Source organism: Oncorhynchus keta, chromosome 31, assembly GCF_023373465.1.
Source record: "Oncorhynchus keta strain PuntledgeMale-10-30-2019 chromosome 31, Oket_V2, whole genome shotgun sequence".
NCBI lineage: Eukaryota > Metazoa > Chordata > Actinopteri > Salmoniformes > Salmonidae > Oncorhynchus > Oncorhynchus keta.
Genome location: NC_068451.1, coordinates 26,320,063 through 26,347,502, shown reverse-complemented (window position 1 = coordinate 26,347,502; position 27,440 = coordinate 26,320,063). Strand labels below are relative to the sequence as shown.

Below are 27,440 nucleotides of genomic sequence, written 5' to 3'. Positions count from 1 at the left end.
TGTAGAGCGTAAAAATCATCTGTCTTCTGTTGCAACACTCACTAACGAGTTCCAAACTGCCTCTGGAAGCAACGTCAGCATAGGAAGTGTTCGTCGGGAGCTTCATGAAATAGGTTTCCATGGCCGAGCAGCTGCACACAAGACCAAGATCACAATGCAAAATGCCAAGCGTTGGCTGGAGTGGTGTAAAGCTAGCTGCCATTGGACTCTGGAGCAGTGGAAACGCGTTCTCTAGAGTGACAAATACACTTCCCAATCTGGCAGTCCGACGGACGAATGATGCCAGGAGAACGCTACCTGCTCCAATGCATAGTGCCAACTGTCAAGTTTGGTGGAGGAGGAATAAAGGTCTGGGGCTGTTTTTCATGGCTCATGCTAGGCCCCTTCGTTCTAGTGAAGGGAAATCCTAACACTACAGCATACAATGACATTCTAGACAATCCTGTGCTTCCAACTTTGTGGCAACAGTTTGCAGAAGGCCATTTCCTGTTTCAGCATGACAATGCCCCAGTCCACAAAGAGAGGTTCATACAGAAATGGTTTGTTGAGGTCGGTGTGGAAGAACTTGACTGGCCTGCACAGAGCCCTGACCTCAACCCCATCGAACACCTTTTGGATGAATAGGAACGCCGACCACGAGCCAGGCCTAATCGCCCAACATCAGTGCCTGACCTCACTAATACTCTTGTGGCTGAATGGAAGTAAGTCCCTGCAGCAATGTTCCAACATCTAGTGGATAGCCTTCCCAGAAAAGTGGAGGCTGTTATAGCAGCAAAGGGGGGACCAACTCCATATTAATGACCATGATTTTGGAATGAGGTGTATGACGAGCAGGTGTCCACATACTTTTGGTCATGTAGTGTTTATCTGTCTAAACAACCAGTAGCATTACACCTCGCTGAACGTGGCCCAAAATGCTGTTCACCTACCTGTGTTACTTCCCCCTGAGAACATGTCACTTCCTGCTGAGAATGTGTTGTTTCCTCCTGAAAATGTGTCACTACCCCCTGAAAACGAGTCACTTCCCGCAGAAAATAAGTCTCCCCCTGAGAATAAACCTTCGTTGTCATTGGAGGAGCTTGACTTGGGGGGAGGGGCTATCTTGGCACCACCACCGCCAGGGGGAGGAGGGAGGAGCCCAAAGCCACCAGCGCTCTGGGGGCGGGACTTGTCTCTCTTTCTGCCTTGCTGAGAGAGGAACAGAAAGAGAGAGGGGTGACGGGTGAGAAGGAAGGAGAGAGGAATAGGTGTTTGAGTGATAGCTTGACAAAGCTTATAAACAGAGCATGGTTTTGCAACATGTGCGTGCAAGCGTGCATGTTCGCTTTTTAGTTGTTAAGCACTAACCAGATGGTACCATGGTAGGAGTATTATGGGTATGAGTTGAGGAAGTTACCCCGATATTGAGAGTGATGGTCTGTCCTTCTTTGAAACCCAGGTCCAGTTTAGGAGTGTTGTCTGGAGTCTGAGACTGCTTACTGATCTCAAGCTCCTGTTTCACCCACCTGAGAGAAAGACAGAGAGAGAGAGAGAGAGATACAGAGAGAGAGAGAGGTAGGGAGAGAGAGAGAGAGAGAGAGAGAGAGAGAGATACAGAGAGAGAGAGGTAGGGAGAGAGAAAGACAGAGAGAGAGAGAGATACAGAGAGAGAGAGGTAGGGAGAGAGAGAGAAAGAGAGAGAGAGGGAGAGAGAGAGGGTAGGTAGAGAGAGAGAGAGAGAGAGAGAGAGAGAGAGAGAGAGAGAGAGGTAGGTAGAGAGAGAGAGAGAGAGAGGTAGGTAGAGAGAGAGAGAGAGGTAGGTATAGAGAGAGAGAGAGAGAGAGAGAGAGAGGTAGGTAGGTAGAGAGAGAGAGAGAGGTAGGTATAGAGAGAGAGAGAGAGAGAGAGAGAGAGAGAGGTAGGTATAGAGAGAGAGAGAGAGAGAGAGTAGGTATAGAGAGAGGTAGGTAGAGAGAGAGAGAGAGAGAGAGAGAGAGAGAGAGAGAGAGAGAGAGAGAGAGAGAGAGAGAGAGAGGTAGGTAGAGAGAGATAGAGAGAGGTAGGTAGAGAGAGAGAGAGAGAGAGAGAGAGAGAGTAGGTAGAGAGAGAGATAGAGAGAGGTAGGTAGGTAGAGAGAGAGAGAGAGGTAGAGAGAGAGAGAGAGAGGTAGAGGTAGAGAGAGAGAGAGAGGAGAGAGAGAGAGAGAGAGAGAGAGAGAGAGAGGTAGAGAGAGAGAGAGAGAGAGAGAGAGAGAGAGAGAGAGAGAGAGAGAGAGAGAGAGGTAGGTAGAGAGAGCGAGAAAGAAAGAGGTAGAGAGAGAGAGAGAGAGAGAGGTAGAGAGAGAGAGAGAGAGGTAGGTAGGTAGAGAGATAGAGAGGTAGGTAGAGAGAGAGAGAGAGAGAGAGAGAGAGGTAGGTAGAGAGAGAGGAGGTAGGTAGAGAGAGAAAGAGAGAGAAAGAGGTAGGTAGAGAGAGAGAGAGAGTAGGTAGAGAGAGAGAGATAGAGGTAGGTAGAGAGAGAGAGAGAGAGAGAGAGAGAGAGAGAGAGAGAGAGAGGTAGGTAGAGAGAGAGATAGAGAGAGGTAGGTAGAGAGAGAGAGAGAGAGAGAGAGAGAGAGAGCGAGAGATGTAGGTAGAGAGAGAGAGGTAGGTAGAGAGAGAGAGCGAGAGAGGTAGGTAGAGAGAGAGAGAGGTGGGTAGAGAGAGAGAGAGAGAGAGGTAGAGAGAGAGAGAGAGAGAGAGAGAGAGAGAGAGAGAGAGAGGAGAGAGAGAGAGAGAGGTAGGAGAGAGAGAGAGAGAGAGAGGGGTAGAGAGAGAGAGAGAGAGAGGGGGTAGGGAGAGAGAGAGAGAGAGAGGGGTAGGGAGAGAGAGAGAGAGAGAGGTAGAGAGAGAGAGGTAGGGAGAGAGAGAGAGAGAGAGAGAGAGAGAGAGAGAGAGAGAGAGAGAGAGAGAGAGAGAGAGAGAGAGAGAGAGAGAGAGAGAAGATAGATATATAGGGGAAATAGATATATAAGGGGCAGAGATATAGCTAGATATAACATTTCAAGCGTCTTTATTCTTTTGAAAAATGTTACGTGCATAATGTTTGCTGTTCATTTCTGATTGTTTATTTCACTTGCTTTGGTAATATAAACATATGTTTTCCAGCCCCTTTGAATTTAATCGAGAGTTATATAGTGAAACAGATGACAGGCTATTACTAATTCATATCAGTTAGAAGTCAACATTCTAGCTCTGAGCTGCACTTGTTTTGCAAATGTTATGAGTTTTTATCTCTGTTGTGACAGCTGTAAGAGCAACACACTTGAAGTGGTCCTGCAGCGCCACGTTGAAGTCAAACGAGTCTCCTCTGTCCCCGAACCCGATGCCTATGAACGCACTGCGACCTGAGAGACAGGGGCCAAAGAAGAACATACCAATGTAAATTACAAATCAAATCACTTCGTACACACACTGATCCTAAAACAGAGACATAGCACAGTGAGAAACAACTGATTGTGTACTCCAAATGCTGTAGTAGAATACTGTTTCATACTACACACTCAAATGATCCAAAACAAACCTTGTTATTACTGTGGTATACTACTACTACTACTACTACTACTACTACTACTACTACTACTACTACTACTACTATTATACTGAACAAAAATATAAACGCAATATGTAACAATTTCAACTTTTTTACTGAGTTACAGTTCATGTAAGGAAATCAGTCAATTGAAATAAACAAATTATCCCCTGATCTATGGATTTCACATGACTGGGGAGGGGTCCAGCCATGGATGGGCCTGGGAGGACATAGACCCACCTACTGGGGAGGGGTCCAGCCATGGATGGGCCTGGGAGGACATAGACCCACCTACTGGGCAGGGGTCCAGCCATGGATGGGCCTGGGAGGACATAGACCCACCTACTGGGCAGGGGTCCAGCCATGGATGGGCCTGGGAGGACATAGACCCACCTACTGGGGAGGGGTCCAGCCATGGATGGGCCTGGGAGGACATAGACCCACCTACTGGGGAGGGGTCCAGCCATGGATGGGCCTGGGAGGGGATAGACCCACCTACTGGGCAGGGGTCCAGCCATGGATGGGCCTGGGAGGACATAGACCCACCTACTGGGGAGTCAGGTCCACCTACTGGGCAGGGGTCCAGCCATGGATGGGCCTGGGAGGGGATAGACCCACCTACTGGGCAGGGGTCCAGCCATGGATGGGCCTGGGAGGGGATAGACCCACCTACTGGGCAGGGGTCCAGCCATGGATGGGCCTGGGAGGGGATAGACCCACCTACTGGGCAGGGGTCCAGCCATGGATGGGCCTGGGAGGGGATAGACCCACCTACTGGGCAGGGGTCCAGCCATGGATGGGCCTGGGAGGGGATAGACCCACCTACTGGGCAGGGGTCCAGCCATGGATGGGCCTGGGAGGATAGACCCACCTACTGGGCAGGGGTCCAGCCATGGATGGGCCTGGGAGGGGATAGACCCACCTACTGGGCAGGGGTCCAGCCATGGATGGGCCTGGGAGGGGATAGACCCACCTACTGGGCAGGGGTCCAGCCATGGATGGGCCTGGGAGGGGATAGACCCACCTACTGGGCAGGGGTCCAGCCATGGATGGGCCTGGGAGGGGATAGACCCACCTACTGGGCAGGGGTCCAGCCATGGATGGGCCTGGGAGGGGATAGACCCACCTACTGGGCAGGGGTCCAGCCATGGATGGGCCTGGGAGGGGATAGACCCACCTACTGGGCAGGGGTCCAGCCATGGATGGGCCTGGGAGGGGATAGACCCACCTACTGGGCAGGGGTCCAGCCATGGATGGGCCTGGGAGGGGATAGACCCACCTACTGGGCAGGGGTCCAGCCATGGATGGGCCTGGGAGGGGATAGACCCACCTACTGGGCAGGGGTCCAGCCATGGATGGGCCTGGGAGGGGATAGACCCACCTACTGGGCAGGGGTCCAGCCATGGATGGGCCTGGGAGGGGATAGACCCACCTACTGGGCAGGGGTCCAGCCATGGATGGGCCTGGGAGGACATAGACCCACCTACTGGGCAGGGGTCCAGCCATGGATGGGCCTGGGAGGACATAGACCCACCTACTGGGCAGGGGTCCAGCCATGGATGGGCCTGGGAGGACATAGACCCACCTACTGGGCAGGGGTCCAGCCATGGATGGGCCTGGGAGGACATAGACCCACCTACTGGGCAGGGGTCCAGCCATGGATGGGCCTGGGAGGACATAGACCCACCTACTGGGCAGGGGTCCAGCCATGGATGGGCCTGGGAGGACATAGACCCACCTACTGGGCAGGGGTCCAGCCATGGATGGGCCTGGGAGGACATAGACCCACCTACTGGGCAGGGGTCCAGCCATGGATGGGCCTGGGAGGACATAGACCCACCTACTGGGGAGTCAGGTCCAGCCATGGATGGGCCTGGGAGGACATAGACCCACCTACTGGGGAGTCAGGTCCAGCCATGGATGGGCCTGGGAGGACATAGACCCACCTACTGGGGAGTCAGGTCCACCTACTGGGGAGTCAGGTCCAGCCATGGATGGGCCTGGGAGGACATAGACCCACCTACTGGGGAGTCAGGTCCACCTACTGGGGAGTCAGGTCCACCTACTGGGGAGTCAGGTCCAGCCATGGATGGGCCTGGGAGGACATAGACCCACCTACTGGGGAGTCAGGTCCACCTACTGGGGAGTCAGGTCCACCTACTGGGGAGTCAGGTCCAGCCATGGATGGGCCTGGGAGGACATAGACCCACCTACTGGGGAGTCAGGTCCAGCCATGGATGGGCCTGGGAGGACATAGACCCACCTACTGGGGAGTCAGGTCCAGCCATGGATGGGCCTGGGAGGACATAGACCCACCTACTGGGGAGTCAGGTCCAGCCATGGATGGGCCTGGGAGGACATAGACCCACCTACTGGGGAGTCAGGTCCACCTACTGGGGAGTCAGGTCCACCTACTGGGGAGTCAGGTCCAGCCATGGATGGGCCTGGGAGGACATAGACCCACCTACTGGGGAGTCAGGTCCACCTACTGGGGAGTCAGGTCCACCTACTGGGGAGTCAGGTCCAGCCATGGATGGGCCTGGGAGGACATAGACCCACCTACTGGGGAGTCAGGTCCACCTACTGGGAGTCAGGTCCACCTACTGGGGAGTCAGGTCCAGCCATGGATGGGCCTGGGAGGACATAGACCCACCTACTGGGGAGTCAGGTCCAGCCATGGATGGGCCTGGGAGGACATAGACCCACCTACTGGGGAGTCAGGTCCAGCCATGGATGGGCCTGGGAGGACATAGACCCACCTACTGGGGAGTCAGGTCCACCTACTGGGGAGTCAGGTCCACCTACTGGGGAGTCAGGTCCAGCCATGGATGGGCCTGGGAGGACCTAGACCCACCTACTGGGGAGTCAGGTCCACCTACTGGGGAGTCAGGTCCACCTACTGGGGAGTCAGGTCCAGCCATGGATGGGCCTGGGAGGACATAGACCCATCTACTGGGGAGTCAGGTCCAGCCATGGATGGGCCTGGGAGGACATAGACCCACCTACTGGGGAGTCAGGTCCAGCCATGGATGGGCCTGGGAGGACATAGACCCACCTACTGGGGAGTCAGGTCCAGCCATGGATGGGCCTGGGAGGACATAGACCCACCTACTGGGGAGTCAGGTCCACCTACTGGGGAGTCAGGTCCACCTACTGGGGAGTCAGGTCCAGCCATGGATGGGCCTGGGAGGACATAGACCCACCTACTGGGGAGTCAGGTCCAGCCATGGATGGGCCTGGGAGGACATAGACCCACCTACTGGGGAGTCAGGTCCAGCCATGGATGGGCCTGGGAGGACATAGACCCACCTACTGGGGAGTCAGGTCCAGCCATGGATGGGCCTGGGAGGACATAGACCCACCTACTGGGGAGTCAGGTCCACCTACTGGGGAGTCAGGTCCACCTACTGGGGAGTCAGGTCCAGCCATGGATGGGCCTGGGAGGACATAGACCCACCTACTGGGGAGTCAGGTCCACCTACTGGGGAGTCAGGTCCACCTACTGGGGAGTCAGGTCCAGCCATGGATGGGCCTGGGAGGACATAGACCCACCTACTGGGGAGTCAGGTCCACCTACTGGGGAGTCAGGTCCACCTACTGGGGAGTCAGGTCCAGCCATGGATGGGCCTGGGAGGACATAGACCCACCTACTGGGGAGTCAGGTCCAGCCATGGATGGGCCTGGGAGGACATAGACCCACCTACTGGGGAGTCAGGTCCAGCCATGGATGGGCCTGGGAGGACATAGACCCACCTACTGGGGAGTCAGGTCCACCTACTGGGGAGTCAGGTCCACCTACTGGGGAGTCAGGTCCAGCCATGGATGGGCCTGGGAGGACATAGACCCACCTACTGGGGAGTCAGGTCCACCTACTGGGGAGTCAGGTCCACCTACTGGGGAGTCAGGTCCAGCCATGGATGGGCCTGGGAGGACATAGACCCACCTACTGGGGAGTCAGGTCCACCTACTGGGGAGTCAGGTCCACCTACTGGGGAGTCAGGTCCAGCCATGGATGGGCCTGGGAGGACATAGACCCACCTACTGGGGAGTCAGGTCCACCTACTGGGGAGTCAGGTCCAGCCATGGATGGGCCTGGGAGGACATAGACCCACCTACTGGGGAGTCAGGTCCAGCCATGGATGGGCCTGGGAGGACATAGACCCACCTACTGGGGAGTCAGGTCCAGCCATGGATGGGCCTGGGAGGACATAGACCCACCTACTGGGGAGTCAGGTCCAGCCATGGATGGGCCTGGGAGGACATAGACCCACCTACTGGGGAGTCAGGTCCACCTACTGGGGAGTCAGGTCCACCTACTGGGGAGTCAGGTCCAGCCATGGATGGGCCTGGGAGGACATAGACCCACCTACTGGGGAGTCAGGTCCAGCCATGGATGGGCCTGGGAGGACATAGACCCACCTACTGGGGAGTCAGGTCCAGCCATGGATGGGCCTGGGAGGACATAGACCCACCTACTGGGGAGTCAGGTCCAGCCATGGATGGGCCTGGGAGGACATAGACCCACCTACTGGGCAGGGGTCCAGCCATGGATGGGCCTGGGAGGACATAGACCCACCTACTGGGGAGTCAGGTCCAGCCATGGATGGGCCTGGGAGGACATAGACCCACCTACTGGGGAGTCAGGTCCAGCCATGGATGGGCCTGGGAGGACATAGACCCACCTACTGGGCAGGGGTCCAGCCATGGATGGGCCTGGGAGGACATAGACCCACCTACTGGGCAGGGGTCCAGCCATGGATGGGCCTGGGAGGACATAGACCCACCTACTGGGGAGTCAGGTCCAGCCATGGATGGGCCTGGGAGGACATAGACCCACCTACTGGGCAGGGGTCCAGCCATGGATGGGCCTGGGAGGACATAGACCCACCTACTGGGGAGTCAGGTCCAGCCATGGATGGGCCTGGGAGGACATAGACCCACCTACTGGGCAGGGGTCCAGCCATGGATGGGCCTGGGAGGACATAGACCCACCTACTGGGCAGGGGTCCAGCCATGGATGGGCCTGGGAGGACATAGACCCACCTACTGGGGAGTCAGGTCCAGCCATGGATGGGCCTGGGAGGACATAGACCCACCTACTGGGCAGGGGTCCAGCCATGGATGGGCCTGGGAGGACATAGACCCACCTACTGGGCAGGGGTCCAGCCATGGATGGGCCTGGGAGGACATAGACCCACCTACTGGGCAGGGGTCCAGCCATGGATGGGCCTGGGAGGACATAGACCCACCTACTGGGCAGGGGTCCAGCCATGGATGGGCCTGGGAGGACATAGACCCACCTACTGGGCAGGGGTCCAGCCATGGATGGGCCTGGGAGGACATAGACCCACCTACTGGGGAGTCAGGTCCAGCCATGGATGGGCCTGGGAGGACATAGACCCACCTACTGGGCAGGGGTCCAGCCATGGATGGGCCTGGGAGGACATAGACCCACCTACTGGGGAGTCAGGTCCAGCCATGGATGGGCCTGGGAGGACATAGACCCACCTACTGGGCAGGGGTCCAGCCATGGATGGGCCTGGGAGGACATAGACCCACCTACTGGGGAGTCAGGTCCAGCCATGGATGGGCCTGGGAGGACATAGACCCACCTACTGGGGAGTCAGGTCCAGCCACGGATGGGCCTGGGAGGACATAGACCCACCTACTGGGCAGGGGTCCAGCCATGGATGGGCCTGGGAGGACATAGACCCACCTACTGGGCAGGGGTCCAGCCATGGATGGGCCTGGGAGGACATAGACCCACCTACTGGGGAGTCAGGTCCACCTACTGGGGAGTCAGGTCCACCTACTGGGGAGTCAGGTCCACCTACTGGGGAGTCAGGTCCACCTACTGGGGAGTCAGGTCCACCTACTGGGGAGTCAGGTCCACCTACTGGGGAGTCAGGTCCACCTACTGGTGAGTCAGGTCCACCTACTGGGGAGTCAGGTCCAGCCATGGATGGGCCTGGGAGGACATAGACCCACCTACTGGGGAGTCAGGTCCACCTACTGGGGAGTCAGGTCCAGCCATGGATGGGCCTGGGAGGACATAGACCCACCTACTGGGGAGTCAGGTCCAGCCATGGATGGGCCTGGGAGGACATAGACCCACCTACTGGAGAGTCAGGTCCAGCCATGGATGGGCCTGGGAGGACATAGACCCACCTACTGGAGAGTCAGGTCCAGCCATGGATGGGCCTGGGAGGACATAGACCCACCTACTGGGGAGCCAGGTCCAGCCATGGATGGGCCTGGGAGGACATAGACCCACCTACTGGAGAGTCAGGTCCAGCCATGGATGGGCCTGGGAGGACATAGACCCACCTACTGGGGAGTCAGGTCCAGCCATGGATGGGCCTGGGAGGACATAGACCCACCTACTGGGGAGTCAGGTCCAGCCATGGATGGGCCTGGGAGGACATAGACCCACCTACTGGGGAGTCAGGTCCAGCCATGGATGGGCCTGGGAGGACATAGACCCACCTACTGGGGAGCCAGGTCCACCTACTGGGGAGTCAGGTCCACCTACTGGGGAGTCAGGTCCAGCCATGGATGGGCCTGGGAGGACATAGACCCACCTACTGGGGAGCCAGGTCCACCTACTGGGGAGTCAGGTCCACCTACTGGGGAGTCAGGTCCAGCCATGGATGGGCCTGGGAGGACATAGACCCACCTACTGGGGAGCCAGGTCCACCTACTGGGGAGTCACGTCCACCTACTGGGGAGTCACGTCCACCTACTGGGGAGTCAGGTCCAGCCATGGATGGACCTGCGAGGACATAGGCCCACCTACTGGGGAGTCAGGTCCACCTACTGGGGAGTCAGGTCCACCTACTGGGGAGTCAGGTCCACCTACTGGGGAGTCAGGCCCACCTACTGGGGAGTCAGGCCCAGCCATGGATGGGCCTGGGAGGACATAGACCCACCTACTGGGGAGTCAGGTCCACCTACTGGGGAGTCAGGTCCAGCCATGGATGGGCCTGGGAGGACATAGACCCACCTACTGGAGAGTCAGGTCCAGCCATGGATGGGCCTGGGAGGACATAGACCCACCTACTGGAGAGTCAGGTCCAGCCATGGATGGGCCTGGGAGGACATAGACCCACCTACTGGGGAGCCAGGTCCAGCCATGGATGGGCCTGGGAGGACATAGACCCACCTACTGGAGAGTCAGGTCCAGCCATGGATGGGCCTGGGAGGACATAGACCCACCTACTGGGGAGTCAGGTCCAGCCATGGATGGGCCTGGGAGGACATAGACCCACCTACTGGGGAGTCAGGTCCAGCCATGGATGGGCCTGGGAGGACATAGACCCACCTACTGGGGAGCCAGGTCCAGCCATGGATGGGCCTGGGAGGACATAGACCCACCTACTGGGGAGTCAGGTCCAGCCATGGATGGGCCTGGGAGGACATAGACCCACCTACTGGGGAGCCAGGTCCACCTACTGGGGAGTCAGGTCCACCTACTGGGGAGTCAGGTCCAGCCATGGATGGGCCTGGGAGGACATAGACCCACCTACTGGGGAGCCAGGTCCACCTACTGGGGAGTCAGGTCCACCTACTGGGGAGTCAGGTCCAGCCATGGATGGGCCTGGGAGGACATAGACCCACCTACTGGGGAGCCAGGTCCACCTACTGGGGAGTCACGTCCACCTACTGGGGAGTCAGGTCCAGCCATGGATGGACCTGCGAGGACATAGGCCCACCTACTGGGGAGTCAGGTCCACCTACTGGGGAGTCAGGTCCACCTACTGGGGAGTCAGGTCCACCTACTGGGGAGTCAGGCCCACCTACTGGGGAGTCAGGCCCACCTACTGGGGAGTCAGGTCCACCTACTGGGGAGTCAGGTCCACCTACTGGGGAGTCAGGCCCACCTACTGGGGAGTCAGGCCCACCTACTGGGGAGTCAGGTCCACCTACTGGGGAGTCAGGCCCACCTACTGGGGAGTCAGGTCCACCTACTGGGGAGTCAGGCCCTCTTACTGGGGAGTCAGGTCCACCTACTGGGGAGTCAGGTCCACCTACTGGGGAGCCAGGTCCACCTACTGGGGAGTCAGGTCCACCTACTGGGGAGTCAGGTCCACCTACTGGGGAGTCAGGTCCACCTACTGGGGAGTCAGGCCCACCTACTGGGGAGTCAGGTCCACCTACTGGGGAGTCAGGTCCACCTACTGGGGAGTCAGGTCCACCTACTGGGGAGTCAGGTCCAGCCATGGATGGGCCTGGGAGGACATAGGCCCACCTACTGGGGAGCCAGGTCCAGCCATGGATGGGCCTGGGAGGACATAGGCTCACCTACTGGGGAGCCAGGTCCAGCCATGGATGGGATGGGCCTGGAAGGACATAGGCCCACCTACTGGGGAGTCAGGTCCACCTACTGGGGAGTCAGGTCCACCTACTGGGGAGTCAGGCCCACCTACTGGGGAGTCAGGTCCAGCCATGGATGGGCCTGGGAGGACATAGGCCCACCTACTGGGGAGCCAGGTCCAGCCATGGATGGGCCTGGGAGGACATAGGCTCACCTACTGGGGAGCCAGGTCCAGCCATGGATGGGATGGGCCTAGAAGGACATAGGCCCACCTACTGGGGAGTCAGGTCTACCTACTGGAGAGTCAGGTCCAGCCCTGGATGGGCCTGGGAGGACATTGGCTCACCTACTGGGGAGTCAGGTCCAGCCATGGATGGGCCTGGGAGGACATAGGCCCACCTACTGGGGAGTCAGGTCCAGCCATGGATGGGCCTGGGAGGACATAGGCCCACCTACTGGGGAGCCAGGTCCACCTACTGGGGAGTCAGGTCCACCTACTGGGGAGTCAGGTCCACCTACTGGGGAGTCAGGTCCAGCCATGGATGGACCTGGGAGGACATAGGCCCACCTACTGGGGAGTCAGGTCCACCTACTGGGGAGTCAGGTCCACCTACTGGGGAGTCAGGTCCACCTACTGGGGAGTCAGGCCCACCTACTGGGGAGTCAGGCCCACCTACTGGGGAGTCAGGCCCACCTACTGGGGAGTCAGGTCCACCTACTGGGGAGTCAGGCCCACCTACTGGGGAGTCAGGCCCACCTACTGGGGAGTCAGGTCCACCTACTGGGGAGTCAGGCCCACCTACTGGGGAGTCAGGTCCACCTACTGGGGAGTCAGGCCCTCTTACTGGGGAGTCAGGTCCACCTACTGGGGAGTCAGGTCCACCTACTGGGGAGCCAGGTCCACCTACTGGGAGTCAGGTCCACCTACTGGGGAGTCAGGTCCACCTACTGGGGAGAGTCAGGTCCACCTACTGGGGAGTCAGGCCCACCTACTGGGGAGTCAGGTCCACCTACTGGGGAGTCAGGTCCACCTACTGGGGAGTCAGGTCCACCTACTGGGGAGTCAGGTCCAGCCATGGATGGGCCTGGGAGGACATAGGCCCACCTACTGGGGAGCCAGGTCCAGCCATGGATGGGCCTGGGAGGACATAGGCTCACCTACTGGGGAGCCAGGTCCAGCCATGGATGGGATGGGCCTGGAAGGACATAGGCCCACCTACTGGGGAGTCAGGTCCACCTACTGGGGAGTCAGGTCCACCTACTGGGGAGTCAGGCCCACCTACTGGGGAGTCAGGTCCAGCCATGGATGGGCCTGGGAGGACATAGGCCCACCTACTGGGGAGCCAGGTCCAGCCATGGATGGGCCTGGGAGGACATAGGCTCACCTACTGGGGAGCCAGGTCCAGCCATGGATGGGATGGGCCTAGAAGGACATAGGCCCACCTACTGGGGAGTCAGGTCTACCTACTGGAGAGTCAGGTCCAGCCCTGGATGGGCCTGGGAGGACATTGGCTCACCTACTGGGGAGTCAGGTCCAGCCATGGATGGGCCTGGGAGGACATAGGCCCACCTACTGGGGAGTCAGGTCCAGCCATGGATGGGCCTGGGAGGACATAGGCCCACCTACTGGGGAGCCAGGTCCACCTACTGGGGAGTCAGGTCCACCTACTGGGGAGTCAGGTCCACCTACTGGGGAGTCAGGTCCACCTACTGGGGAGTCAGGTCCAGCCATGGATGGACCTGGGAGGACATAGGCCCACCTACTGGGAGTCAGGTCCACCTACTGGGGAGTCAGGTCCACCTACTGGGGAGTCAGGCCCACCTACTGGGGAGTCAGGCCCACCTACTGGGGAGTCAGGCCCACCTACTGGGGAGTCAGGTCCACCTACTGGGGAGTCAGGTCCACCTACTGGGGAGTCAGGTCCACCTACTGGGGAGTCAGGTCCAGCCATGGATGGACCTGGGAGGACATAGGGCCACCTACTGGGGAGTCAGGTCCACCTACTGGGGAGTCAGGTCCACCTACTGGGGAGTCAGGTCCACCTACTGGGGAGTCAGGCCCACCTACTGGGGAGTCAGGTCCACCTACTGGGGAGTCAGGCCCACCTACTGGGGAGTCAGGTCCACCTACTGGGGAGTCAGGTCCACCTACTGGGGAGTCAGGTCCACCTACTGGGGAGTCAGGCCCACCTACTGGGGAGTCAGGTCCACCTACTGGGGAGTCAGGCCCACTTACTGGGGAGTCAGGTCCACCTACTGGGGAGTCAGGTCCACCTACTGGGGAGTCAGGTCCACCTACTGGGGAGTCAGGTCCACCTACTGGGGAGTCAGGTCCAGCCATGGATGGACCTGCGAGGACATAGGCCCACCTACTGGGGAGTCAGGTCCAGCCATGGATGGGCCTGGGAGGACATAGACCCACCTACTGGAGAGTCAGGTCCAGCCATGGATGGGCCTGGGAGGACATAGACCCACCTACTGGAGAGTCAGGTCCAGCCATGGATGGGCCTGGGAGGACATAGACCCACCTACTGGGGAGCCAGGTCCAGCCATGGATGGGCCTGGGAGGACATAGACCCACCTACTGGAGAGTCAGGTCCAGCCATGGATGGGCCTGGGAGGACATAGACCCACCTACTGGGGAGTCAGGTCCAGCCATGGATGGGCCTGGGAGGACATAGACCCACCTACTGGGGAGTCAGGTCCAGCCATGGATGGGCCTGGGAGGACATAGACCCACCTACTGGGGAGTCAGGTCCAGCCATGGATGGGCCTGGGAGGACATAGACCCACCTACTGGGAGCCAGGTCCACCTACTGGGGAGTCAGGTCCACCTACTGGGGAGTCAGGTCCAGCCATGGATGGGCCTGGGAGGACATAGACCCACCTACTGGGGAGCCAGGTCCACCTACTGGGGAGTCAGGTCCACCTACTGGGGAGTCAGGTCCAGCCATGGATGGGCCTGGGAGGACATAGACCCACCTACTGGGGAGCCAGGTCCACCTACTGGGGAGTCACGTCCACCTACTGGGGAGTCACGTCCACCTACTGGGGAGTCAGGTCCAGCCATGGATGGACCTGCGAGGACATAGGCCCACCTACTGGGGAGTCAGGTCCACCTACTGGGGAGTCAGGTCCACCTACTGGGGAGTCAGGTCCACCTACTGGGGAGTCAGGCCCACCTACTGGGGAGTCAGGCCCAGCCATGGATGGGCCTGGGAGGACATAGACCCACCTACTGGGGAGTCAGGTCCACCTACTGGGGAGTCAGGTCCAGCCATGGATGGGCCTGGGAGGACATAGACCCACCTACTGGAGAGTCAGGTCCAGCCATGGATGGGCCTGGGAGGACATAGACCCACCTACTGGAGAGTCAGGTCCAGCCATGGATGGGCCTGGGAGGACATAGACCCACCTACTGGGGAGCCAGGTCCAGCCATGGATGGGCCTGGGAGGACATAGACCCACCTACTGGAGAGTCAGGTCCAGCCATGGATGGGCCTGGGAGGACATAGACCCACCTACTGGGGAGTCAGGTCCAGCCATGGATGGGCCTGGGAGGACATAGACCCACCTACTGGGGAGTCAGGTCCAGCCATGGATGGGCCTGGGAGGACATAGACCCACCTACTGGGGAGTCAGGTCCAGCCATGGATGGGCCTGGGAGGACATAGACCCACCTACTGGGGAGTCAGGTCCAGCCATGGATGGGCCTGGGAGGACATAGACCCACCTACTGGGGAGCCAGGTCCACCTACTGGGGAGTCAGGTCCACCTACTGGGGAGTCAGGTCCAGCCATGGATGGGCCTGGGAGGACATAGACCCACCTACTGGGGAGCCAGGTCCACCTACTGGGGAGTCAGGTCCACCTACTGGGGAGTCAGGTCCAGCCATGGATGGGCCTGGGAGGACATAGACCCACCTACTGGGGAGCCAGGTCCACCTACTGGGGAGTCACGTCCACCTACTGGGGAGTCAGGTCCAGCCATGGATGGACCTGCGAGGACATAGGCCCACCTACTGGGGAGTCAGGTCCACCTACTGGGGAGTCAGGTCCACCTACTGGGGAGTCAGGTCCACCTACTGGGGAGTCAGGCCCACCTACTGGGGAGTCAGGCCCACCTACTGGGGAGTCAGGCCCACCTACTGGGGAGTCAGGTCCACCTACTGGGGAGTCAGGCCCACCTACTGGGGAGTCAGGCCCACCTACTGGGGAGTCAGGTCCACCTACTGGGGAGTCAGGCCCACCTACTGGGGAGTCAGGTCCACCTACTGGGGAGTCAGGCCCTCTTACTGGGGAGTCAGGTCCACCTACTGGGGAGTCAGGTCCACCTACTGGGAGCCAGGTCCACCTACTGGGGAGTCAGGTCCACCTACTGGGGAGTCAGGTCCACCTACTGGGGAGTCAGGTCCACCTACTGGGGAGTCAGGCCCACCTACTGGGGAGTCAGGTCCACCTACTGGGGAGTCAGGTCCACCTACTGGGGAGTCAGGTCCACCTACTGGGGAGTCAGGTCCAGCCATGGATGGGCCTGGGAGGACATAGGCCCACCTACTGGGGAGCCAGGTCCAGCCATGGATGGGCCTGGGAGGACATAGGCTCACCTACTGGGGAGCCAGGTCCAGCCATGGATGGGATGGGCCTGGAAGGACATAGGCCCACCTACTGGGAGTCAGGTCCACCTACTGGGGAGTCAGGTCCACCTACTGGGGAGTCAGGCCCACCTACTGGGGAGTCAGGTCCAGCCATGGATGGGCCTGGGAGGACATAGGCCCACCTGCTGGGGAGCCAGGTCCAGCCATGGATGGGCCTGGGAGGACATAGGCTCACCTACTGGGGAGCCAGGTCCAGCCATGGATGGGATGGGCCTAGAAGGACATAGGCCCACCTACTGGGGAGTCAGGTCTACCTACTGGAGAGTCAGGTCCAGCCCTGGATGGGCCTGGGAGGACATTGGCTCACCTACTGGGAGTCAGGTCCAGCCATGGATGGGCCTGGGAGGACATAGGCCCACCTACTGGGGAGTCAGGTCCAGCCATGGATGGGCCTGGGAGGACATAGGCCCACCTACTGGGGAGCCAGGTCCACCTACTGGGGAGTCAGGTCCACCTACTGGGAGTCAGGTCCACCTACTGGGGAGTCAGGTCCAGCCATGGATGGACCTGGGAGGACATAGGCCCACCTACTGGGGAGTCAGGTCCACCTACTGGGGAGTCAGGTCCACCTACTGGGGAGTCAGGTCCACCTACTGGGGAGTCAGGCCCACCTACTGGGGAGTCAGGCCCACCTACTGGGGAGTCAGGCCCACCTACTGGGGAGTCAGGTCCACCTACTGGGGAGTCAGGCCCACCTACTGGGGAGTCAGGCCCACCTACTGGGGAGTCAGGTCCACCTACTGGGGAGTCAGGCCCACCTACTGGGGAGTCAGGTCCACCTACTGGGGAGTCAGGCCCTCTTACTGGGGAGTCAGGTCCACCTACTGGGGAGTCAGGTCCACCTACTGGGGAGCCAGGTCCACCTACTGGGGAGTCAGGTCCACCTACTGGGGAGTCAGGTCCACCTACTGGGGAGTCAGGTCCACCTACTGGGGAGTCAGGCCCACCTACTGGGGAGTCAGGTCCACCTACTGGGGAGTCAGGTCCACCTACTGGGGAGTCAGGTCCACCTACTGGGGAGTCAGGTCCAGCCATGGATGGGCCTGGGAGGACATAGGCCCACCTACTGGGGAGCCAGGTCCAGCCATGGATGGGCCTGGGAGGACATAGGCTCACCTACTGGGGAGCCAGGTCCAGCCATGGATGGGATGGGCCTGGAAGGACATAGGCCCACCTACTGGGGAGTCAGGTCACCTACTGGGGAGTCAGGTCCACCTACTGGGGAGTCAGGCCCACCTACTGGGAGTCAGGTCCAGCCATGGATGGGCCTGGGAGGACAGGCCCACCTACCATGGATGGGCCTGGGAGTCAGGTCCAGCCATGGATGGGCCTGGGAGGACATAGCCTGGGGAGCCAGGTCCAGCCATGGAGGACATAGGCCCACCTACTGGGGAGGTCAGCCATGGATCCTAGAAGGACTAGGCCCACCTGGGGGAGAGGTCTACCTACTGGAGAGTCAGGTCCAGCCCTGGATGGGCCTGGGAGGACATTGGCTCACCTACTGGGGAGTCAGGTCCAGCCATGGATGGGCCTGGGAGGACATAGGCCCACCTACTGGGGAGTCAGGTCCAGCCATGGATGGGCCTGGGAGGACATAGGCCCACCTACTGGGGAGCCAGGTCCACCTACTGGGGAGTCAGGTCCACCTACTGGGGAGTCAGGTCCACCTACTGGGGAGTCAGGTCCACCTACTGGGGAGTCAGGTCCAGCCATGGATGGACCTGGGAGGACATAGGCCCACCTACTGGGGAGTCAGGTCCACCTACTGGGGAGTCAGGTCCACCTACTGGGGAGTCAGGCCCACCTACTGGGGAGTCAGGCCCACCTACTGGGGAGTCAGGCCCACTTACTGGGGAGTCAGGTCCACCTACTGGGGAGTCAGGTCCACCTACTGGGGAGTCAGGTCCACCTACTGGGGAGTCAGGTCCAGCCATGGATGGACCTGGGAGGACATAGGCCCACCTACTGGGGAGTCAGGTCCACCTACTGGGGAGTCAGGTCCACCTACTGGGGAGTCAGGTCCACCTACTGGGGAGTCAGGCCCACCTACTGGGGAGTCAGGTCCACCTACTGGGGAGTCAGGCCCACCTACTGGGGAGTCAGGTCCACCTACTGGGGAGTCAGGCCCACCTACTGGGGAGTCAGGTCCACCTACTGGGGAGTCAGGCCCACCTACTGGGGAGTCAGGTCCACCTACTGGGGAGTCAGGCCCACTTACTGGGGAGTCAGGTCCACCTACTGGGGAGTCAGGTCCACCTACTGGGGAGTCAGGTCCACCTACTGGGGAGTCAGGTCCACCTACTGGGGAGTCAGGTCCAGCCATGGATGGACCTGCGAGGACATAGGCCCACCTACTGGGGAGTCAGGTCCACCTACTGGGGAGTCAGGTCCACCTACTGGGGAGTCAGGCCCACCTACTGGGGAGTCAGGTCCACCTACTGGGGAGTCAGGCCCACCTACTGGGGAGTCAGGTCCACCTACTGGGGAGTCAGGCCCACCTACTGGGGAGTCAGGTCCACCTACTGGGGAGTCAGGCCCACCTACTGGGGAGTCAGGTCCAGCCATGGATGGGCCTGGGAGGACATAGACCCACCTACTGGGGAGTCAGGTCCACCTACTGGGGAGCCAGGTCCAGCCATGGATGGACCTGGGAGGACATAGGCCCACCTACTGGGGAGTCAGGTCCAGCCATGGATGGGCCTGGGAGGACATAGGCCCACCTACTGGGGAGCCAGGTCCAGCCATGGATGGGCCTGGGAGGACATAGGCCCACCTACTGGGGAGCCAGGTCCAGCCATGGATGGGCCTGGGAGGACATAGGCTCACCCACTTGGGAGCCAAGCCCACCCGCTGTGGTGCCAGGTCCACCCAATCAGAATAAGTTTTTCCCCAAAAAAGGGCTTTAGTACAGACAGAAATACTCCTCAGTTTCATCAGCTGTCCGGGTGGCTGGTCTCAGACGATCCCGCAGGTGAAGGAGCCAGATGTGGATGTCCTGGGCTGGACTGGTTAAACATGGACTGAGGTTGTGAGGGGGGTTGGATGTACTGCCAAATCCTCTAAAACAAAGTTGGAGACGGCTTATGGTAGAGAAATAAACATTACATTCTGGCAACAGCTCTGATGGACATTCCCACAGTCAGCATGCCAATTGCACACTCCCTCAAAACTTGAGACATCTGTGGCATTGTGTTGTGTGACAAAACTGACAATTTTAGAGTGGCATTTTATTGTCACCAGCACAAGGTAACGTCGATTCTGTTTAATCAGCTTCTTGATATGCTGCACCTGTCAGGTGGATGGATCATCTTGGCAAAGGAGATATGCTCACTAAAAGGGATGTCAACAAATATGTGACATTTTTCTTTTGATAAATAAGATTTTTGGGCGTATGGAACATTTCTGGGATCTTTTATTTCAGCTCATGAAACATGGGAACAAAACTTTACATTTTGCGTTTATATTTTTGTTCAGTATAATAACTGCTAATAGAAAATGTGGGGAAGTAGTGTGTGATACTTCTTTCTAATTTGGCCAGATGGTGACTATGGTGACAGATGGTGACTTTCCCCAACGCACAAGTGGTTATCTCCACCCTGCTACCACGAAAAGACTTCCACCCTGCCACAATACAGCGGGTAAACGCAAGTATTTCCCGTGACTGTGCCTCAAAACCAAATGTTTTCCTGGCCCACCACTCCACCCTGGACTTGAACAGCCTCTATGACCAGGTCCACCTCTACAAGGCAGCAGTGCCCACCTTTGCCAGGACCCTAAAGGACATCGCTCTCAAACGTATCCCCAACACTTCACACAGGAGCAACAGATCAATAGACTCTCCACCCAGACCAGCGAGACACCCTCCCAGACCTGCAGGACCCCCCTGGACCTACACATAGAGGACCCACGCCAAGAGGAATTACATCCAGACCACAGTACACCCAGACACATCCACACCCCCACCCCAACCAATCAACACCCCCCACGTCAACCATGCCCACACCCCATTTAGGCCCCCTCAGATCAGACCTATGCCACTCCTGCCCACCCCATGCACCCCACCCCCGCAAAGAGGGCCTCAACATGGAAGCCACACATACGCCCAGGTAGTGAGCGGGCAAACAGTCCCAACCCCCACTCTCACACTCGCCCAAGCCAATAGCATGTACCAGATGCTCAGCAGGCTCTGCTCACACTTACTGGCCTGAGGCCAAACCACACGACCAACAACATTGGACATTCTATGGAACAAAAAGCCTTCACTATATCATCCTGGAATATCCAAGGTCTGAGGTCATCTGCCTTTGGCCTAAAGAGCAGAAACCCGGACTTCACCAAAGAAATCGGTAACACAGACATTGTCATCCTGCAAGAAACCTGGTATAGAGGAGACGGACCCACTGGTTGCCCTCTAGGTTACAGAGAGCTGGTAGTCCCATCCACCAAACTACCAGGTGTGAAACAGGGAAGGGACTCAGGGGTATGCTAATTTGGTATAGAGCAGACCTAACTCACTCCATTAAATTAATCAAAACAGGAACATTCTACATTTGGCTAGAAATTCAAAAGGAAATTATCCTAACAGAGAAAAATGTCCTCCTGTGTGCTACCTATATCCCCCACTAGAATCCCCATATTTTAATGAAGACAGCTTCTCCATCCTGGAGGGCGAAATCAATCATTTCCAGGCCCAGGGACATGTACTAGTCTGTGGCGACCTAAATGCCAGAACCGGACAAGAACCTGACACCCTCAGCACACAGGGGGACAAACATCTGCCTGGAGGTGACAGCATCCCCTCCCACATATGCCCCCCTAGGCACAACTATGACAACATAACCAACAAAAACGGGTCACAACTCCTGCAGCTCTGTCGCACGCTGGGTATGTACATAGTCAACGGTAGGCTTCGAGGGGACTCCTATGGTAGATACACCTATAGCTCATCTCTTGGCAGTAGTACTGTAGACTACTTCATCACTGACCTCAACCCAGAATCTCTCAGAGCGTTCACAGTCAGTCCACTAACACCCCTATCAGACCACAGCAAAATCACAGTCTACTTAAACAGAGCAATACTCAACCACGAGGCATCAAAGCCAAAGGAACTGAGTAACATTAAGAAATGCTATAGGTGGAAGGAATGCAGTTTGGAAACCTACCAAAAAACTATTAGGCAACAACAAATTCAATCCCTTTTAGACAATTTCCTGGGTAAAACGTTCCACTGTAATAGTGAAGGTGTAAACTTGGCAGTAGAAAATCTTAACAGTATATTTGACCTCTCAGCTTCCCTATCAAATCTAAAAATCTCAAATAGAAAACCGAAGAAAATTAACAATAATGACAAATGGTTTGATGAGGAATGCAAAAATCTAAGAAAGAAATTGAGAAACCTGTCCAACCAAAAACATAGAGACCCGGAAAACCTGAGTCTACGCCTTCACTATGGTGAATCACTAAAACAATACAGAAACACACTACGGAAAAAGAAGGAACAGCATGTCAGAAATCAGCTCAATGCAATTGAAGAATCCATAGACTCTAACCACTTCTGGGAAAATTGGAAAACACTAAACAAACAACAACACGAAGAATTATCTATCCAAAATGGAGATGTCTGGGTAAACCACTTCTCCAATCTTTTTGGTTCTATAACAAAGAACAAAGAGCAAAAACATATACATGATCAACTACAGATCTTAGAATCAACTATTAAAGACTACCAGAACCCACTGGATTCTCCAATTACATTGAATGAGTTACAGGACAAAATAAAAACCCTCCAACCCAAAAAGGCCTGTGGTGTCGATGGTATCCTCAATGAAATGATCAAATATACAGACAACAAATTCCAACTGGCTATACTAAAACTCTTTAACATCATACTTAGCTCTGGCATCTTCCCCAATATTTGGAACCAAGGACTGATCACCCCAATCCACAAAAGTGGAGACAAATTTGACCCCAATAACTACCGTGGAATATGTGTCAACAGTAACCTTGGGAAAATCCTCTGCATTATTATTAACAGCAGACTCGTACATTTCCTCAATGAAAACAATGTACTGAGCAAATGTCAAATTGGCTTTTACCAAATTACCGTACAACAGACCATGTATTCACCCTGCACACCTTAATTGACAACCAAACAAACCAAAACAAAGGCAAAGTCTTCTCATGCTTTGTTGATTTCAAAAAAAACTTCGACTCAATTTGGCATGAGGGTCTGCTATACAAACTGATGGAAAGTGGTGTTGGGGGTAAAACATATGACATTATAAAATCCATGTACACAAACAACAAGTGTGCGGTTAAAATTGGCAAAAACACACACATTTCTTCACACAGGGTCGTGGGGTTAGACAGGGATGCAGCTTAAGCCCCACCCTCTTCAACATATATATCAACGAACTGGCGCGGGCACTAGAAAAGTCTGCAGCACCCGGCCTCCCCTGCTAGAATCCGAAGTCAAATGTCTGCTGTTTGCTGATGATCTGGTGCTTCTGTCACCAACCAAGGAGGGCCTACAGCAGCACCTAGATCTTATGCACAGATTCTGTCAGACCTGGGCCCTGACAGTAAATCTCAGTAAGACCAAAATAATGGTGTTCCAAAAAGGTCGAGTCACCAGGACCACAAATACAAATTCCATCTCGACACTGTTGCCCTAGAGCACACAAAAAACTATACATACCTTGGCCTAAACATCAGCGCCACAGGTAACTTCCACAAAGGTGTGAACGATCTGAGAGACAAGGCAAGAAGGGCATTCTATGCCATCAAAAGAAACATACATTTCAACATACCAATTAGGATTTGGCTAAAAATACTTGAATCAGTCATAGAGCCCATTGCCCTTTATGGTTGTGAGGTCTGGGGTCCGCTCACCAACCAAGACTTCACAAAATGGGACAAACACCAAATTGAGACTCTGCACGCAGAATTCTGCAAAAATATCCTCCGTGTACAACGTAAAACACCAAATAATGCATGCAGAGCAGAATTAGGCCGATACCCACTAATTATCAAAATCCAGAAAAGAGCCATTAAATTCTACAACCACCTAAAAGGAAGCGATTCACAAACCTTCCATAACAAAGCCATCACAAACAGAGAGATGAACCTGGAGAAGAGTCCCCTAAGCAAACTGGTCCTGGGGCTCTGTTCACAAACACAAACACACCCTACAGAGCCCCAGGACAACAGCACAATTAGACCCAACCAAATCATGAGAAAACAAAAAGATAATTACTTAACACATTGGAAAGAATTAACAAAAAAACAGAGCAAACTAGAATGCTATTTGGCCCTACACAGAGAGTACACAGCGGCAGAATACCTGACCACTGTGACTGACCCAAAATTAAGGAAAGCTTTGACTATGTACAGACTCAGTGAGCATAGCCTTGCTATTGAGAAAGGCCGCCGTAGGCAGACATGGCTCTCAAGAGAAGACAGGCTATGTGCTCACTGCCCACAAAATGAGGTGGAAACTGAGCTGCACTTCCTAACCTCCTGCCCAATGTATGACCATATTAGAGAGACATATTTCCCCAGATCACACAGATCCACAAAGAATTCGAAAACATATCCAATTTTGAAAAACTCCCATACCTACTGGGTGAAATTCCACAGTGTGCCATCACAGCAGCAAGATTTGTGACCTGTTGCCACGAGAAAAGGGCAACCAGTGAAGAACAAACACCATTGTAAATACAACCCATATTTATGCTTATTTATTTTATCTTGTGTCCTTTAATTATTTGTACATTGTGTATATATATATATATATATATATATATATATATATATATATATATATATATATATATATATATGTATATATATATATGTATATGTGTATGTATGTATGTGTATATATATATATATATATATATATATATATAATATGACATTTGTAATGTCTTTACTGTTTTGAAACTGTTGTATGTGTAATGTTTACTGTTAATTTTTGTTGTTTTTCACTTTATATATTCACTTTGTATGTTGTCTACCTCACTTGCTTTGGCAATGTTAACACATGTTTCCCATGCCAATAAAGCCCTTGAATTGAATTGAATTGAATTGACTAGTGATGACAACCAACAACCCACCACTCTCATCCTGGATCCGAAGCACAAAGTACCGACTGGAGTCACTGACGGTTTCTATGGCGATGCCAGGGTACTCGTCCACTGGTGCCTGTGCAAACAGCTCCCCTACAGAGACGGAGGGAAATTAGAACTCAGGCATTATAACTAACGGTTCAAATCAAGAGTCAGAGAGCAAGGTGGAGAAGTTAACATAGCCCTTTCAGATCAACAAGAAGTGCCCAGGGGACGATTTGGAATTGGGCACGATGATCTTCTGACTAGAAGTGCCTTGAGGTAGGCTAGGGGCTAGGGTAGGAGTTCCCAATTACATTCAGCAGTGGGACAATTTTTCCTTGAGCGGATGCTCTGGAACATAGTTATAAATTATTTGTACACTGGAAATTGACTGCAAGAAACAGATATAGTATTTGACAAAAACAGAATCATTTCAAACCTTGATTACATTGGGATACGATCATATATGCCTCTCTATTTATGCGTGAGAATACTTGGGAACAGATTTCCTACATTAAAATGACTTTGAGCATTTCCTGGTGATTTTACAGTCCTTTATGTCCAAGAACAAAAATAATTATTTGTAAAAATGTAAAACTTGTGGGACCAAATAAAATTTGGCCTGCGGGCCGCCTATTGGGTAACCCTGGGCTAGGGGCTAGGGGCTAGGGGCTAGGGGACGATTTGGCCTGCGGGCCGCCTATTGGGTAACCCTGGGCTAGGGGCTAGGGGACGATTTGGCCTGCGGGCCGCCTATTGGGTAACCCTGGGCTAGGGGCTAGGGGACGATTTGGCCTGCAGGCCGCCTATTGGGTAACCCTGGGCTAGGGGCTAGGGGACGATTTGGCCTGCAGGCCGCCTATTGGGTAACCCTGGGCTAGGGGCTAGGGGACGATTTGGCCTCTCACCAGAGATCTTGTCCTCCAGTTTGATGAAAGCCACTTTTCCCCGAGCCGTCACTCTCATGCGGCCTGTCCAATCAGGGGCGTCCAGCTTCCAATCCGCAGCCCTGAGGGAGACACAGACTGCCAATCAGAGATGAGACTGACTGTATAGGTGTGTGTGTTAGAAAGAGGGAGACCATGTTGATAGCCAACCACCACACTTTGCTACTGAAATGAGAGTGTCTGAGCTGGTGACTGGGCTGGTGACTGGGCTGGTGACTGGGCTGGTGACTGGGCTGGTGACTGAGCTGGTGACTGGGCTGGTGACTGGGCTGGTGACTGGGCTGGTGACTGGGCTGGCAGTTCACCAGACCTGGGGTGGAATACCCCCTCATTATTATTACTCACTACATCACACAACAGACTCAGCTTTGTGCGTGGTCATGGCACGTTACTGGTGGTCAGCCAATCAGCTCCCAGGAGACAGATACAGTATGGAGCGCTGTCCAGTCAGCATGGAGATAGACTGGATCATGTTAAAACACCAGCCAATGAACAAATGGGTAAATGCAATATAGTCACACACACTGCCAAACGTAGACTGTACCCTAACAGGACAGAAGTCACTGTCAACAAGAGATTGTTTAACGAACCCTGTTCAGAAAGTAACAGGATAGGCTACAACAGAGAAAATGCCCAGATAATCCTCAGAGGGAGTAAAAATCTCACCTAATCCTCTAGACCTTTAAATACCGTAGTACCCGCAAAAGCCCTTCACTAAACATTCGCCCCAAAGCAGAGTGCAGTCAAAGCGCATTCTGTAAAAAGGGCACACGACACGGTCACGTTTTCGCACTGAAAACAGGATTCAGTGTCATTGTCTGATACCGACAGGTGGACTACAATAATGACAGGTGTATTCTCCCTATCCATCCCACTACGCACAACCTTGACATCTGGTGGTAGATTATTCCTCCCCAATAGAAGTTTGCCGAGTAAACCACATGAGAAAAAGCTATTGCGCACTGCAAAGGCGACAGAGACGACCATTATAGCCTTTATATGGGCTATGCATTGCCTTGATGTGGGGACAAGCGCTTTGCCTATGGGAACGTTTATATATCGCCGCATCAAACAATGGATGCTGGAGTCAGACCAGGGTAAGGTCACCGGTTGATGGTGACGGAACCGGGTCTCTTACCTGACTCCCCGGTTCGATGCCCGCGGCGGGATTCGGTAAACGTTGACGTCAGGTTTGACACACAGGATCGACTCGTATTCGCCCTCGGTCGCCATCTTGACTTTAATTCAATCGGTGTGTGGTGATCGTGCACGTTAACGGGTGCGAGAGCGTAATACACTGTGTATTTGCGCACATGAAGCGTTCATATCCATTTCAAATGTCATCCAGATGAATCAACCATTGTCAGAGATAGATTAGAGATCATTGTAATCAATTAGCCTAAACTTTATTTGGTTGTTTATTGTTGGCTATGTGAGAGATAAAGAGCTGGTCAAATGTAAATAGAGGATAGGATAATGTCAACACAAAACGACTCAATCACAGTTGGAGGGAATGATTTAATGGATGTGTTACAAGACAGTAATAATGTTACAAAGGGTAAAAATGTAAATCCCATGGATTAAATAACAGTATATAAACACATTATTGAGTTGTACAGTTGACCTATTTCAGTTATTATTTACTTTACAATGATAGATTAAAGTGATCTTTACAGTATAACACTGACAGGTAGCACCAGTGGGAGGAGCAGAAATAATATAGCTCCATATCAGCGAATATGACAGGGATAGAGGTGAATCACAGTCCAAGTAGCTTGAAAGCATCTCCCCAATCTTCTGCTTCACCAGGCTGAAATAAAAATCAGTAAATAATATTAGCCTACTAACTCAAGGGTACAGTG

The 27,440-nt window shown here is 55.3% G+C and overlaps 3 protein-coding genes and 1 long non-coding RNA gene across 5 annotated transcripts in view; 1 reads left to right on the top strand and 3 right to left on the bottom strand.

Moving 5' to 3' along the window:
• The window catches only part of LOC127914242 (adaptin ear-binding coat-associated protein 1-like), a 29,206-nt gene extending 2,348 nt beyond the window's left edge, over positions 1-26,858 (bottom strand). The window contains exons 1-6 of the mRNA XM_052489240.1: positions 26,717-26,858; positions 25,540-25,640; positions 24,638-24,742; positions 3,283-3,364; positions 1,397-1,505; positions 930-1,188 (exon numbers count right to left, since the gene is read on the bottom strand). Coding sequence (XP_052345200.1) covers positions 930-1,188; positions 1,397-1,505; positions 3,283-3,364; positions 24,638-24,742; positions 25,540-25,640; positions 26,717-26,811 — 751 coding nt within the window. The 5' untranslated portion in view covers positions 26,812-26,858. The remainder of the gene's footprint in view (positions 1-929; positions 1,189-1,396; positions 1,506-3,282; positions 3,365-24,637; positions 24,743-25,539; positions 25,641-26,716) is intronic.
• On the bottom strand, positions 3,386-5,011 carry LOC127914241 (tetra-peptide repeat homeobox protein 1-like). Of its 2 annotated transcripts, none has more exons than XM_052489236.1 (3): positions 4,421-5,011; positions 4,117-4,371; positions 3,386-4,044 (listed from the first exon to the last, which is right to left on the bottom strand). In XM_052489236.1, exons 1-3 carry the CDS (start codon positions 5,002-5,004, stop codon positions 3,678-3,680), a joined length of 1,206 nt encoding a protein of 401 aa, XP_052345196.1. In that variant the 5' UTR covers positions 5,005-5,011; the 3' UTR covers positions 3,386-3,677. The 2 variants fall into 2 exon arrangements, with proteins under 2 accessions (XP_052345196.1, XP_052345197.1); XM_052489237.1 differs by having other exon boundaries at positions 4,472-5,011.
• Positions 5,324-7,442, top strand: LOC127914249 (uncharacterized). The gene is made up of 3 exons (XR_008087825.1): positions 5,324-5,774; positions 6,673-7,211; positions 7,318-7,442. It is a non-coding gene; the product is annotated as an uncharacterized LOC127914249 (long non-coding RNA).
• A 224-nt stretch (positions 26,859-27,082) lies between the features above and the next one.
• LOC127914243 (single-stranded DNA cytosine deaminase-like) overlaps positions 27,083-27,440 on the bottom strand; it is a 5,343-nt gene continuing 4,985 nt past the window's right edge. The window contains exon 5 of the mRNA XM_052489251.1: positions 27,083-27,388. Within this exon, the coding sequence (XP_052345211.1) occupies positions 27,338-27,388 (51 nt within the window). The 3' untranslated portion in view covers positions 27,083-27,337. The remainder of the gene's footprint in view (positions 27,389-27,440) is intronic.